Source organism: Natrix helvetica, assembly GCF_964273705.1.
Source record: "Natrix helvetica genome assembly, chromosome: Z".
NCBI lineage: Eukaryota > Metazoa > Chordata > Lepidosauria > Squamata > Natricidae > Natrix > Natrix helvetica.
This window is the reverse complement of record NC_138554.1, coordinates 139905206-139921225: the sequence shown is the minus strand read 5'-3', so window position 1 is coordinate 139921225 and position 16020 is coordinate 139905206. Positions and strand designations below refer to the sequence as shown.

At 44.7% G+C, this 16020-nt stretch overlaps 1 protein-coding gene across 4 annotated transcripts in view; it reads right to left on the bottom strand.

The window, feature by feature from the left end:
* Positions 1-16020, bottom strand: part of NBEAL2 (neurobeachin like 2) — a 153282-nt gene that overhangs the window by 96568 nt on the left and 40694 nt on the right. For 3 of the 4 annotated variants that reach the window (XM_081971507.1, XM_081971509.1, XM_081971508.1), the window contains exons 5-9: positions 15692-15816; positions 13219-13301; positions 10776-10861; positions 4946-5252; positions 3690-3795 (exon numbers count right to left, since the gene is read on the bottom strand). In XM_081971507.1, coding sequence (XP_081827633.1) covers positions 3690-3795; positions 4946-5252; positions 10776-10861; positions 13219-13301; positions 15692-15816 — 707 coding nt within the window. Of the gene's footprint in view, positions 1-3688; positions 3796-4945; positions 5253-10775; positions 10862-13218; positions 13302-15691; positions 15817-16020 lie in introns of all 4 variants that reach the window. The other variant, XM_081971510.1, reaches the window with a different exon arrangement.

Genomic DNA, 16020 nt, shown 5'->3' with positions numbered 1-16020 from the left:
GAAAGAAGAAGAGAGGAGGAGGAAGAAGAAGTAGAAGAGGAAGAAGAAGAGGAGGAGGAAGGGGAAGAGGAAGAAGAAGAAGAAGAAGAAGAAGAAGAAGAAGAAGAAGAAGAAGAAGGGGGAGGAAGAGGAGGAGAAGTAGAAGGTAGAAGAAGAAGAGGAAGAAAAGTAGAAGGAAGAAGAAGAGGAGGAGAGGAAGACTGTGGGGTCCTTGCAGTTTGCTGAGCTTGGGGGTTACCTTGCAGACGTTTCATGACCCAAGTAGGGAAGATCATCAGTGCCAGAAGGGAAAGGGGTTTGCTGACTTTTTATGTACTAGAGGCTTGCGCTAGCAATATTTGTGGGAGTGGTCTTCGTAATGCCTCGATCTCCAAAGCCACCAAGCTCAGAGAACACCAAGGATCTCACAGTCCTCCTCCCCTTATCTTTTTCTTTTCCAGAAACCCACCTCCCCTTCTAACACTGATGATGTTCCCTAGTTGGGTCATAAAATGTCTGCAATAAAACCACCCAGCTCAGAGGGCAGCAATCCTGAGCTACAAATACTCTCCTGTTTTCACACAACTCAGATTGCACAGAGTACAGAATGATGGACTTTGGAGTAGCAAAGGGTTGGCCAAACAGGGCCCAAAGACCTCTTAAACCAGGGATGTCAAACTCAATTTCATGGAGGGCCCCATCATGGCCAGGGTAGGCGTGGGCCAGCTCATTTTCGGCTGCGACGGCCTCCTGAAGCCCTCTGCTGGCGAAAACGGAGCTCGGAGAGGCCACGCATGATGGAAGGAAGGAAGGAAGGAAGGAAGGAAAAGAAGGAAGGAAGGAGGAGGAGGAGGAGGAGGAAGGAAAAGAAGGGGGGAAGGAAGGAGGAGGAAGGGAGGATGGAAAAGAAAGAAGAAAGGGAGGAAGGAGTAGGAGGAAGGGAGGGAGGGAGGAGGAAGGAAGGAAAGGAAGGATGGAGGAAGGGAGGAAGGAAGTAGGAAGGAAAGGAAGGAGGGAGGAAGGAGGAGGAAGGAAGGAGGAGGAAGGAAGGAAAGGAAGGAGGGAGGAAGGAGGAGGAAGGAAGGAGGAGGAAGAAAGGGAGGAAGGAAAGGAAGGAGGAAGGAAAGGGAGGAGGATGGAAGGAGGAGGAAAGGAGGAATGAAGAAGGAGGGAGGGAGGGAGGAAGGAGGAAGAAGGAGGAAGGAAGGAAAAGACCTCCTAATCCAGGGGTGTCAAACTCAATTTCATGGGGGGGCGACATCAGGGTTGCGTTTGAACAGGGGCCCAGGTGTGTGTGTGGCCAACTCGGTGTCACTTGTGTTGAGGGCACCTGTGGTGGGTTGCTAGCAAAAATGGACTCCCAAGCTCCGTTTTCAGCTGCAGTGGCCCCCTGCAACCTTCTGCCCGTGAAAACGGAGCTCGGGAAAGCCTCCCGCAGCCCCCTCCCCCAGCCCCATTTTGCTGGCAGAAGCCCTGGGGAAGGGTCCTTCGCTGTTTCCAGTGTGGGCCCCAAGGGCCAGATCTAAGCTGGCTGCAGCTGGCCCCGGGGCCTCGAGTTTGACATCCCTGCCCTAAATCTACAAGTTGTCCTCAACTTACGACCATTCATTTAGTGAACCTGTGGAGTTCCGAAAAGAGTGGGCTATAACTGGTCCTCACACTTATGACCTTTGCAGCCTCTTGCAGGATCACAGGATCAAAGTTTGTGACCTTCCCGGTTTGGCTCCTGACAGCAAAGCCCACTGGGGAAACTGGCTTCACTTAATGACCATGTGATTCACTTAACAGCGGTTAAACTGACTCGGTTAAGAACCACCTTGCTTAGCAATGGAAATCCTGTGGTTGTAAACTGAGGACTAAGGGTAATCCCACAATTAATGGGGTTTCCCAGCACCTCTGAACAACCAGATTCCCAACTCCGTAGGCTGCAGCTTTCTGACCTCCGAACCCATCCCAAACCTTAGTCCCCCACCCCATTGTTCCCCTCACCCGTAAAAAAATCATTATTGTGATTGCCGAATTGTGGATCTGTTGGAAGATTTGGGAGTTGTGTTGTAGCAACCAGAAGTCTTAATGAATTTGAGTTTCCGGGTAAGATGACGAACAGATGTGCACAAACAATGTTAAAATGGAAAAACCAGCAACGTAGAAGGTGAGAGGGGATGAAGAAGAGATCCTTGTTTGTTTAAAAAAGCCAAGTTTAATAATAGCCCCGGAGAGAGACAGATCAGAGCCATCTCGAAGAGAGAGAAATCGGGTTTTATTTACGAGCTGTCCGGATGAGTTTGGAAAGGAGAGAGACCCATCTGGGGCGCAAAACTGTTAGCCATCTCTTTTTTGTTCAAAAAGTTAGCCACCAACTTCGTTTCCTGCACCTGAAAACCGTCCAGTGGGGAAAATAGATTTGCTTAATGACCCCAAAGGACTTAGGGGATGTCGTCCTGCTCCTGGCAAGGATCTAATGCTCTTTTGCAACCCCCAAGTTTTAACTCTAATGCTACCCCTGCCCAATGTATGATCATGGTTTGCGCCTCGAGAAAGTGCTTGAAACCTTCCTTGGCTTTTAACAATCCTTTTCTGATTCAGAGCTTATCCAGCTTCAGCAGTCTAGCTTTAATAATAGTACTATTAAATAGTTATTAGCTATTAATTAGCTGTTGATTGTTATTAATAAAAATAATTCATTAATTGTAATTATTGTTTATTTTACGATCCCTCCACATTGCTCAGAGCTATCTAACGTGTTTCCCCGAAAATAAGACTGGGTTTTATTTTCTTTTGGCCCCTGAATTAAGTGCTTGGCTTTATTTTCCAGGATGTCTTATCATCTTTGTGGTGAAGGAGGGGAGAAGCATGATCAACTCATGGCAGCTGCTGTGTTGCAATATTTTTGGGGAGGGCTTATTTTAGTGCATGCGCTGAGAAGCCTGATTGGACTTATTATCTGGGGAGATCTTATTTTTGTGGAAACAGGGTATTTTTAAAATAAAGGGTTCAGTAGAGCAGGAATGTTTGTACGAAGTGTTCAAAAAATAACTTAAAACGACAGGCAAAACCGAGCTTTTTCCGTCCCTATGCACAATCATTTGGTTATTGGAGCTGCCATTTTGACTTTTTTGACCCATACTGCATACATACCCTGGTTCAGAGGCAGAAAGGAATTAAGGGCACATCCTCCGAGGATGCACAGATAGCCCTCGGCTTACGACCGTCCATTTAGTGACCATTCAAAGTTGCAACAACACTGAAAAAAGGGATTGGGGACTGCTTTTCGCACTTACGGCCGTTGCAACATTCCCGTGATCACGGGATCAAAATCCAGGCGCTTAGCAACTGGTTCACACTTATGACAGTCGCAGTGTCCCCTTTTGCAACCCCCTGACAAGCAAACTCAATGAGGAAGCCAGATTCACTTAACAACGATGTTACTAACTGAACAAACTCAGTGATTCACTTAACCACTTACGGACAAGGAAGGTCGTAAAATGGGACAAAGCTCACTTGACAACCACCTCCCTTATTGTGGTCGTAAGTCGAGGGCTACCTGTAGAAAAACAGGAGTGGAAATTGGGCCACGAGATTCCCCCTTTGTAGGGATTATTCTTCCGTACGTTTACTTCCCCCTAACAGAGGAAAATGAAATTTCTGAAATTTAAGGAAACCCACCGATGTCGGTTGGAAAAACGTGGATTTTCGTTTTATTTTTTACCTTGCTGTTCTGGATCAACCGGATGATGTGTTCAAAGCAATTGTTGCTCAGGAACATGGCTTGCAAGACTGGGCGGTCGTCGGAATTCAGCATTTCTGGAATGGCATCTGAAGAGAGAAAAGGCAGATCTCATTCAGACAACAACAACAACAACAACACCGCACAGGGTGAGTCCTCGGCTTACGACCGGTGGCTTTGGCACTGTTTGAAGATACAACGGACTCCTCAAAAGCTACTTGACTTACCACCACGCATTTAGTGACGGCTTGAAGTTACAACAGCACTGAAAATCACGATTAATGACCGTTTTTCGCACATACGACCTTTGCACCACCCCCATGGTCACCTGATCACAATTTGGCAACTGACTCATATTTATGACGGATGCAGCGTCCCGGGGGGGGTCACATGATCCCCCTTTGAGACCTTCTGACAAGCAAAGTCAATAAAGGAAGCCAGATTCACTTAACAACCGTGGCAGGGCAGGAAAAGTCATAATAAGGGGCAACACTCACTTGAAATCTGCCTCGATTAGCACCTAACTTACAAATTTGTTTTATTTATTTACAACTTGTCTCAGCTACGAATTTTCAGTGTTTCAGTCACAAATTGACTTCCAATAAATAAATAAAACAAATAAACTTTGGGGTCCTTGGTGCTCTCTGAGCTTAGTAGTTTTCTTGCAGACGTTTCATGACCCAACTAGGGAACACCATCAGTGCTGAAAGGGAGTAGGGTTTGCTGTCTTTGTTTCTATACCGTTCATTCTACACCGATGATGTTCTCTAGTTGGGTCATGAAACGTCTGCAAGAAACCCACCCAGCTCAGAGAGCACCAAGGACCCTCCCCAGTTCTCCTCCTCCTCCTCTCCACACACCTCACTCCCTTCTAGCCCTGATGATGTTCCCCCATTGGGTCATGAAACGTCTGCAAGAAAATCATCAAGCTCAAACACACAGGACCCAACACTCCTCCTCCTCCCTTTCTTCTTTTCTCCTCCTCCTCCTGCTTCTTCCTTCTTTTCTTTTTCTCCTCCTCCTCCTCCTCCATTCTAACATTGATGATGATACCTAGTTGGGTCATGAAAAGTCTGCAAGAAAACCACCCAGCTCAGAGAGCACTAAGGACTCTATGGTTCAATCATACAAACCTTCTTCTCTAACCCCACGGACACCTTGGTTGGTGGCCCCGTAGGCCAAGTAGAGACCCTTCCCTTCCAGCCCAGGAGACCCCGCGGCCTCTCCCCCCCCCCTTACCCAGCATGTTCACCCGCAGTGCGATCAGCTTCTCCTCCCAGTGAGGGCCGGGTGACCCTTCCAACGAGGCCAACGGTTGGTCAGCATTAAGGACCTTGAAGAAGCTGTCCAAGATGGCTCGTATCTCTACGGCCCGCTGGCGGGGGCTGCTGGCGTGGAGGACGTGGACCATGGACACCACGCTCTTGAGGGTCATCTGCAGCAACTGGGGGTCCTTGGTGGGCCCACTGGCCGGGAGGCACCACCTCCTGAGGACCAGCATGAGGACCTCGACCGCCGATGGGGAGATCATCTGGAGGGCGTTTTGCTAGGAAGGAGGAGAAGGAAATCAGTTAGGAGCTGTGGTGGCCCAGTGGTTAGAGTGCGGTACTGTACGCTACTTCTGCTGCCTGCCGGCTGCCTGCAGTCTGGCAGTTCGAATCTCACCAGGCTCCAGGTTGACTCAGCCTTCTGTCCTTCCAAGGTGGGTAAAATGAGGATTTTGGGGGTCATACGCTCTTTAAACTGCTTAGAGAGGGCTGTAAAGCGGTATATGTCTAAGTGCTATTGCTATCCATCTATCTACTTCTCTTATCTATCATATTGATCTATCTATCTATCATCTATCTATCTATCTTATCATCTATCTATCTATCTATCTATCATCTATCTATCTATCTATCTATCTATCTATCTATCATCTATCTATCTATCTATCTATCTATCTATCTATCTATCTATCTATCATCTATCTATCTATCTATCATCTGCCTGCCTGCCTATCTACAGTATCTATCTATCTATCTATCTATCTATCTATCTATCTATCTATCTATCTATCATCTATCTATCTATCTATCTATCTATCTATCTATCTATCTATCTATCTATCTATCTATCTATCTATCATCTATCTATCTATCTATCTATCTATCTATCTATCATCTATCTATCATTTATCTATCTATCTATCTATCTATCTATCTATCTATCTATCTATCTATCTATCTATCATCTATCTATCATCTATCTATCTATCTATCTATCTATCTATCTATCTATCTATCTATCTATCATTTATCTATCCATCCATCCAATCTGTCAATCTTTATCCATCTCCATCTGTCTGTCTCTCTATCTATATATCATCTATCATCTATAATCTGTCTGTCTGTCTGTCCGTCCGTCCGTCCGTCCGTCCATCCTGTCAATCTTTATCCATCTATCTCCATCTGTCTGTCTCTCTATCTATATATCATCTATCATCTATAATCTGTCTGTCTGTCTGTCCGTCCGTCCGTCCGTCCGTCCGTCCATCCTGTCAATCTTTATCCATCTATCTCCATCTGTCTGTCTCTCTATCTATATATCATCTATCATCTATAATCTGTCTGTCTGTCCGTCCGTCCGTCCGTCCGTCCATCCTGTCAATCTTTATCCATCTATCTCCATCTGTCTGTCTCTCTATCTATATATCATCTATCATCTATAATCTGTCTGTCTGTCTGTCCGTCCGTCCGTCCATCCTGTCAATCTTTATCCATCTATCTCCATCTGTCTGTCTCTCTATCTATATATCATCTATCATCTATAATCTGTCTGTCTGTCTGTCCGTCCGTCCATCCTGTCAATCTTTATCCATCTATCTCCATCTGTCTGTCTCTCTATCTATATATCATCTATCATCTATAATCTGTCTGTCTGTCTGTCCGTCCGTCCGTCCGTCCGTCCATCCTGTCAATCTTTATCCATCTATCTCCATCTGTCTGTCTCTCTATCTATATATCATCTATCATCTATAATCTGTCTGTCTGTCCGTCCGTCCGTCCGTCCGTCCGTCCATCCTGTCAATCTTTATCCATCTATCTCCATCTGTCTGTCTCTCTATCTATATATCATCTATCATCTATAATCTGTCTGTCTGTCTGTCCGTCCGTCCGTCCGTCCGTCCATCCTGTCAATCTTTATCCATCTATCTCCATCTGTCTGTCTCTCTATCTATATATCATCTATCATCTATAATCTGTCTGTCTGTCTGTCCGTCCGTCCGTCCGTCCATCCTGTCAATCTTTATCCATCTATCTCCATCTGTCTGTCTCTCTATCTATATATCATCTATCATCTATAATCTGTCTGTCTGTCCGTCCGTCCGTCCGTCCGTCCATCCTGTCAATCTTTATCCATCTATCTCCATCTGTCTGTCTCTCTATCTATATATCATCTATCATCTATAATCTGTCTGTCTGTCTGTCCGTCCGTCCGTCCGTCCGTCCATCCTGTCAATCTTTATCCATCTATCTCCATCTGTCTGTCTCTCTATCTATATATCATCTATCATCTATAATCTGTCTGTCTGTCTGTCCGTCCGTCCGTCCGTCCGTCCATCCTGTCAATCTTTATCCATCTATCTCCATCTGTCTGTCTCTCTATCTATATATCATCTATCATCTATAATCTGTCTGTCTGTCTGTCCGTCCGTCCGTCCGTCCGTCCGTCCATCCTGTCAATCTTTATCCATCTATCTCCATCTGTCTGTCTCTCTATCTATATATCATCTATCATCTATAATCTGTCTGTCTGTCTGTCCGTCCGTCCGTCCGTCCATCCTGTCAATCTTTATCCATCTATCTCCATCTGTCTGTCTCTCTATCTATATATCATCTATCATCTATAATCTGTCTGTCTGTCCGTCCGTCCGTCCGTCCGTCCATCCTGTCAATCTTTATCCATCTATCTCCATCTGTCTGTCTCTCTATCTATATATCATCTATCATCTATAATCTGTCTGTCTGTCCGTCCGTCCGTCCATCCGTCCATCCTGTCAATCTTTATCCATCTATCTCCATCTGTCTGTCTCTCTATCTATATATCATCTATCATCTATAATCTGTCTGTCTGTCTGTCCGTCCGTCCGTCCGTCCGTCCATCCTGTCAATCTTTATCCATCTATCTCCATCTGTCTGTCTCTCTATCTATATATCATCTATCATCTATAATCTGTCTGTCTGTCTGTCCGTCCGTCCGTCCGTCCGTCCATCCTGTCAATCTTTATCCATCTATCTCCATCTGTCTGTCTCTCTATCTATATATCATCTATCATCTATAATCTGTCTGTCTGTCTGTCCGTCCGTCCGTCCGTCCATCCTGTCAATCTTTATCCATCTATCTCCATCTGTCTGTCTCTCTATCTATATATCATCTATCATCTATAATCTGTCTGTCTGTCCGTCCGTCCGTCCGTCCGTCCATCCTGTCAATCTTTATCCATCTATCTCCATCTGTCTGTCTCTCTATCTATATATCATCTATCATCTATAATCTGTCTGTCTGTCTGTCCGTCCGTCCGTCCGTCCGTCCATCCTGTCAATCTTTATCCATCTATCTCCATCTGTCTGTCTCTCTATCTATATATCATCTATCATCTATAATCTGTCTGTCTGTCTGTCCGTCCGTCCGTCCGTCCGTCCATCCTGTCAATCTTTATCCATCTATCTCCATCTGTCTGTCTCTCTATCTATATATCATCTATCATCTATAATCTGTCTGTCTGTCTGTCCGTCCGTCCGTCCGTCCATCCTGTCAATCTTTATCCATCTATCTCCATCTGTCTGTCTCTCTATCTATATATCATCTATCATCTATAATCTGTCTGTCTGTCTGTCCGTCCGTCCGTCCGTCCATCCTGTCAATCTTTATCCATCTATCTCCATCTGTCTGTCTCTCTATCTATATATCATCTATCATCTATAATCTGTCTGTCTGTCCGTCCGTCCGTCCGTCCGTCCATCCTGTCAATCTTTATCCATCTATCTCCATCTGTCTGTCTCTCTATCTATATATCATCTATCATCTATAATCTGTCTGTCTGTCCGTCCGTCCGTCCGTCCGTCCATCCTGTCAATCTTTATCCATCTATCTCCATCTGTCTGTCTCTCTATCTATATATCATCTATCATCTATCTAGCTGTGGTGGTGCAGTGGTTAGAGAGGAGGACTGCAGGCTATTTCTACTGATCGTCGGCTGCCAGCAGTTCAGCAGTTCGAATCTCACCAGGTTCCAGGTTGACTCAGCCTCCCGTCCTTCCGAGGTGGGTAAAATGGGGACCCAGATTGTTGGGGGGCAAGAGGCTGACTCTGTGAACCGCTTAGAGAGGGCTGCAGAAGCACTGTGAAGCGGTATATAAGTCTAAGCGCTATTGCTATTGTTTGGCTGAGCAAAGCAGAAGGCCTACTTCCAGAAAAAGAACCTGGCTAGGAGGCATTGGTGGCTTGCTACAGGTAGTCCTCGACTTACGACCATTTGTTTAGCAACTGTTCAAAGTTACAACAGCACCGAAAAAAGAGACTGTTGTTTTACACTTACCACCTTTGCAGCATCTCCACGGCCATGTGACTTAAAATTAGGAGGTCTTGGCAACTGGCATGTACTTATGACAGTTCTAGTTCATGATTGACCAAGCAGAATCAATGGGGGAAATGCTTTATTTAATGACCACAATTTTTTTTTAAACAACTGCCTGTAGCTATCTTCGGACAAGCAGAGTCAATGGGGAAAACTGGGTTCGCTTAATGACCACCTGATTCATTTAACGACTGCAGTGATTTTACTTAGCCATCTTTTGATAAGCAAAGTGTCAGGCCTGCAGGCATTTTTTCTTTTGAGTCTCAGGCCTGCCACACTTTCTATTATCCTACTATGGATCTTTCCATTGTGGGAAAATGGGATTGTATGGAGTTAGATGATATGTAGCCATAACAACATTCTTTCTAGAAAGCCAAGGTCATCCTTTGTCTTTGTACCTCTGTACCTGACCAGAACTGGATGGGTGGAAGCTGCCAGCGTGGCAGTGGGAGATTGGACCATGGGATGGACTGGTGGGTGTGGGGGGGCAAGATCTTGAACTTTCAACTAGGTGGGAAAACTGGGAAGCTTTCAGATTCAGGTTTTCCCAGATGTGCCAACATGGCTCTCTTCATAAATTGGGACTTTGAGGAATCCTTTGCCTCGGACTCTGATTTACTTTTGGATGCTATTTGGGACCCTGACACAGTGTCAAAGGGAGACAGATTCATTTAACGACCACACGGTTCCTTTAACACCTGCAGCAATTCGCTTAACAACCGAAAAGGTTGTAAAATGGGACAAAACTCATGTAGCAAGGGAAATTTTGGGCTCAATTGTGCTCCTAAGTTGAGGACTACTTGAATCTCAAGGACAGGCTTCCTCTCACCAATGAACCCTCTGAATTCACAAACAGCACAGTGGTTGGCTTCCCAGCTGAGAACCATGGGACTTGGTGTCTCTTGTATGCAAAGAGTTATGGAAAGTTGATTGATCATCGACAGCAGAGAAAAGTGGAAAAGCTAAGCAAAAACATAATTTTGCATCAACTCTCCATAGAGCTGAGGCATACTCCATGCAGGCAGTGGAACATGGGCCAAAGGATTTTTGGTGATGGTCTTGGCCGCCTCTTGGTGTTCCATCCCCCCATCCCCATCTCTTAAGAGCTAAAGCAGATCCATCTGTAGTTAGACCTCTGCACTGTCCTGCTCCTCATAGATAATCCTCGACTTACGACTACAATGGGAAGCAGATTTTCCATTGCTAAGCAAGACAGGTTGTTAAGTGAGTCCCATCCGAGTTTGCAACTTTTTTTGACAAAGGGTTTAAGGTAATCACAACAGTTGTTAAGGGAATGGTGCGGTCATTAAATAAATTCAGTTTCGGCCAATGACTTTGTTTTGGAACCTGGCACTGAACAGGGGGCTCGACTAAATGACCTCTAAAGTTCCTTCTAACCCAAGAATTTTGAGATCCTCTTCCTGGAGGCTTTTAAATGCAGAAACTTACCTTGGATCCAGAGAGAATGGCCCCCAAAAGGTGGATTAGCCGCAGCTGAAGACATTCTGGCAGCTCTCGGTCTGTTTCAAAGCATTCTAGCGAGGAGGGGGAGAAATCAAAATAAATCAATCAATTAAATAATTAAACATCCACCTCTAGCCGCCTTGACTAAATGACTCAAGTGAAATGCAGTGTTTCTCAATGTTGGCTATTTTTAAGAGGAGGGGACTTCAATTCCCAGAATCCCCCAGCCGGTATGCTTTAAGAGGGATGAAGGGATGACTGAATAGGGAATTCTGGGAATTGAAGTACACACATCTCAAAATTGCCAAGGTTCAGAAACAGAGCATTTATTATCACCCTGACTTACGTCCATAATCAGCAGGCACCACAATGGCCATAAGTTGAGGATTAGCTATACTTTACTTTCATTTTAAATTTGTTTTTGCTTACAATTCTGGTCAGTGACCATAAGGGGGAAAAAAAATCTTAAAATTCCCTAATGCAGGTAGCCCTTGATTTAGGACCACAATCGAGCCCAACATTTCTGTTGCTAAGCGAGACAGTTGCTAAGTGAGTTTTGCCCCATTTTACGACCTTTCTTGCTGCAGTTGTTAAGTGAATCCCTGCAACTATTAAGTTAGCAGCATGGTTGCTAAATGAATCTGGCTGACTTTGCTTGTCAGAAGGTCGCAAAAGAGGATCACGGGACCCCGGGACTCTGCAACTGTCGTAAGTACATACCAGTTGCCAAGCCTTTGAATTTTGATCACATGACCATGGGGATGCAGCAAGGGTTGCTAAGTGTGAAAAACGACCATAAGTCTCTTTTTTCAGTGTCGTAACTTCTAAAAGTAAAGGTTCCCCTCCTCGCGCATATGTGCTACTCGTTCCCAACACTAGGGGGCACTGCTCATTTCCGTTTCAAAGCCAAAGAGCCAGCGCTGTCCAAAGACGTCTCCGTGGTCATGTGGCCAGCATGACTGAACACCGAAGGTGCACTGAACGCTGTTCCCTTCCCACCAAAATTGGTGGTTCCTATTTTTCTACTTGCATTTTTTACATGCTTTCGAACTGCTAGGTTGGCAGAAGCTGGGACAAGTCATGGGAGCTCACTCCGTTACACGGCGCTAGGGATTCGAACTGCCAAATTGTCAACTTTTCTGATCAACAAGCTCAGCGTCTTAGCCACTGAGCCACCGTGTCTCATATTGTAACTTCTAATGGTTGCTAAATGGATGGTTGTAACTTGAGGATTTCCTCTATATATATATGTTTTCAGCCGATGTACACCAATTAACCAAGAAAGCTGGTTTAAAGGGATTCATCCTAAGCAAAGAGGAAACTATGATGGCAATATTGGCAACTTGCAAAGTAGAGTCACTAAAAGTAAGAAAAAAAATGCAACGAAAATGCATCTGTTTAAGGGGTTTTCAGTTAGGAAAAGTCCCCAGGATCCCCTGGCAGGCAGATAATTAATATTAAAAGCATCAACAGTTTTTGGAAATCTACTCCACCCTGCAACTGTGTATTTATGACTTTGTGTGTGTGTGTGTGTGTGTTTAATGAGGCGAGAAGAGGTGCTGTTGTCTGGAAAGATTCCTTGCGCAGATAACTTCAGTTAACATGTCCTGATTTCCTGAGTTGTGATATAAATTAAAAATCTAGTTGTACATTAAATTTTATATTTAATTTAAATTCAATTAAGTTTAAAATCTAATTTAAAAATTAATTTAAGTGTAAGAGGATAAATTTAAAGCCACGGTAGAGGGGGGAAAAAAATCACCTTTCTCACACTTATGACCGTTGCAGAATCCCTGTGGTCACGTGATCAAAATTCAGATGCTTGGAATCCAAACTCACTTAACGACCATGTGACTTTAAAAACTGCAGATGTTTCGCTTAACAACTGTGGCAAGAAAGGTTGTACAATGGGGCAAAACTCACTTCACAAATGCCTCACTTAACAACAGAAATTTTGGGCTTGTCAGCCAAGGACTAACTGTCTATGCTTGTCTAATGAGAATACTGCATATAAATATAATAGAGTTATAAAACTTTTCTTTTATTAAAGCCCCTTGGAGATGAGTTCTGTTTTCTTTTTCTCTTTGACAGTGGATGCCTTCCCTGCTCCTTTTGCATTTGCTCATGTTTTCCTACTAATTAAAAAGCAATTAATCCATGATTAATGAATCATTCATCTTAATCAAATAATGTTCCATTGATTTTTAAGGAATTGAAAGGAAGAAAAGAAACAATCCTACACCGACTAGGTCAACGAGAATATTGCCTTATTTCCTTCTCCTCTTTGACCATCACTGTGAGTTTTGTGTGTTTTGCTCTTCTTTTGGCGATTAATTAAAAAGCTAATTGAAAATAGAAAGAAGGAAAAGAGAAGAAAGGGGATTTTTGTGCAGGGCGGGGAAGAGAGAAAGAGAGAAATTCAGTGTACCTTCAAAAAAGGAACCAAACTCCGGAGGCAACACAGCTGGTGTGAACTTGTATTTGTTCTTCTCTTTCGCACTCACAATCTCCCTGGCAGGGAAACAACACAAAAGGGTGTGAGAGCGGTTGGAAGGAGGGAGGAAAGGAAGAAAAAGGGAGGGGGGATGGAAGGAGAGGGAGAGAGGAAGGAGAGGGAGGGGGAAGGAAGTAAGGAAGGAAAAGGACAGTGCGAGAGGGGGAGAGAGAGAGGAAGGAGAGAAGAGAAAATTGAAAGGAAGGAAGGGAAGAAATGATGAAAAGGAGGGAGGGAAGGAAGGAAGGAGAGGAAGGAAGGAGAGGAAGGGAGGGGGAAGGAAGGAAGGAAGGAAGGAAAACTGAGTGCAAGAGTGGGAGAAGGGGAGAAGAGAAAAAGGGGAGGAAGGAAGGGAGGAAGGAAGGGAAGAAAGGAAATCTTGTAAGGTGAATATGTGGAGTTTTAAGGTTTTATTCTCTATTCCAGCATCCTTTATTCTTGACAATTTGAAGATGTGTAGACTTCAGCTCCCAGAATTCCCTAGCGAGCGTCCCCGGTGGGGAATTCTGGGATTTGAAGTCCACCACCTTCAAGTTGCAGAGGTGGAAAAACATAGATTTTAGAGGCAATCCTACATCTATCTAGGAGTATCTGGAAAGCAATCTGCAGGTCCTTGATCATAATAAATTGAAACAAACCTATTAAATAACGATGAAATAAGGAAGGAGAGGGAGGGGAGGGAAACTGGGGAAGGAAAGAGGTTGTAAAGGAATAACCCAAGCGAATTGGGGCAGGAAAACAATCCTTCCCATCGATGCCACTGTTGCCTTAAAGTATGCTTTCCAGATGTGCTGGATTTAGATCCCATCATCCCCAGCTATGGAGTAGCTAGGGAATCGAAGCCTAACGTTTGGGGCAGGGACCAGAAGAAAAGGAATGGCAGACTATTCCAGTTGCTTCAAAAGCGACACAGGTAGTCCTCGACTTACGACCACCATAGGGATTGGGATGTTGGTCGCTAAGTGAGGTGGCTGTTAGGTGAGTGGTCTTTTTTGCTCCTAGGGTTCAGTGAATCGCTGCAGTCGTTAAATGAATCCTCTAGTCATTAAGCAAAGGGTGACCACAAGGGGTCAGTCCGATATGACTGTTGGAACTTCATATCCAAATTTCAAGTAGGTCGTAATTTTGAAGGCCTGTTAAGCGAACCGTCGTAAATCAAGGACAACCCATACAGAATGTTATAGGCATGTCTGTCAACCTTGGCCACATGAAGGTGGGTTGACTTCAACTCCCAGAATTCCCAGACAGCGGTATTAGGAAAAAAATATAGGCAATCCTCTACTTAAGAGTTCATTTAGTGACCATTCAAAGCTATGAAAAAGAACAACTTTTGCAGCACCCCTCCAATCACGTGATCAAAATTTGGTCACTTTCACTTGGCAACTGACTCATATTTATGACGGTTGCAATGTCCCGGGGTCACGTGATCCCGTTTTGTCATCTTCTGACAGTGGGGAAGCCAGAATCATTTAATAACTGTTACTAATTTAACAAATTAGAGAAAAATTGTCACTAATTTACTAATTAGTAATTTAACAATTCCAGTGATTCACTTAGCAACTGGGGCAAGAAAGGTTGTGAAGTGGAGCCAAACTCAGTTAACTGTCTTGCTAGCAACGGGAATTTTAGGTTCAGTTTTGGTCACACACCAGAAGTGCTTGTATGGTCAACCTCTGCACACCTATCACGGAAACCCACAAAAGAGTGTGCGCCATGCAAATTATTGGCTTGTGTTTATCCCAGGCAGCCTTTGGCATCCTCAACAGGAAGGGGGAATAACCAATTCTTCTATAGGTTTATTTAAAGAATTTATATGAATGGAACAGGAGCAGCCTTCGATTGCCTGCTGGCTTCCCCAGTGACTCTCCTTGCAGGAAGGTGGCAGAGAACCATGGACATTTTGTATTTTTATTTAGTTGTTGTTATTGTTAAGTCGCTATGTTGTGCCCAATGTTTTGGGATCCCAGAGACCCCGCTTGTATTATTGATGATCCTGAATATTGAAATGATCATGGATACTATTAAAATGAGGATCAAGTTATTGCAGCTGATTAGGTTGAAGTGGCTGCGATACTGCCAATTTTTTTTAAAAAAACCAACCCCACACAAATCAGGGGTCTCAGATCTTGGATGCCTTCTGTAATTTGAGGTCTGTTGGTTCAAACCCTATAGCTTTACACGGTACCGTATTGCCCCACTGAAGGTTACAAACAGGATTTTAGTAATAGATAGCAATGGGTAGATAGCCAACGTCTCCACTTCACACTGCCAACCAGGAAACAATCTACATGGCCCAGCCGTTCACCTCTGGCCAGATGTGGCCAAGCATCTCTCATCACCTGCCTAAAAGCCGCAGCTTTTCCCCCAGATGCGACTTTCCCATGGGTGAGGACGGAGACTCACTCACCCGCTCAGCTGCCTCCGCCAAGTCTGGTAGGGATCGAAGAGACACTCGCAAAGGTGCAGGGCGTAGAGGGTGACGCTCTCCAGCTGGCGATGGTGGGGCCAGGCATCTGTGTGGAAGCTGTTGAGCTGTCGGGGAGTTTAATCACGAATTAACCACCTTTCTCTGTCTTTGCCAAGTTCCCAAAAAGAGTCTCATTTTAAGCAGGTGTGTGTGAAAAGGCAGGATGGACCACAAGGATAACAAGGAGGTTTCAAAGAGAAGGGGAGAGGAGGGGAGGGAGGGAGGGAGGGAGGGAGGGAGGAAGGAAAGAAGGAAGGAAGGAGGGAAGA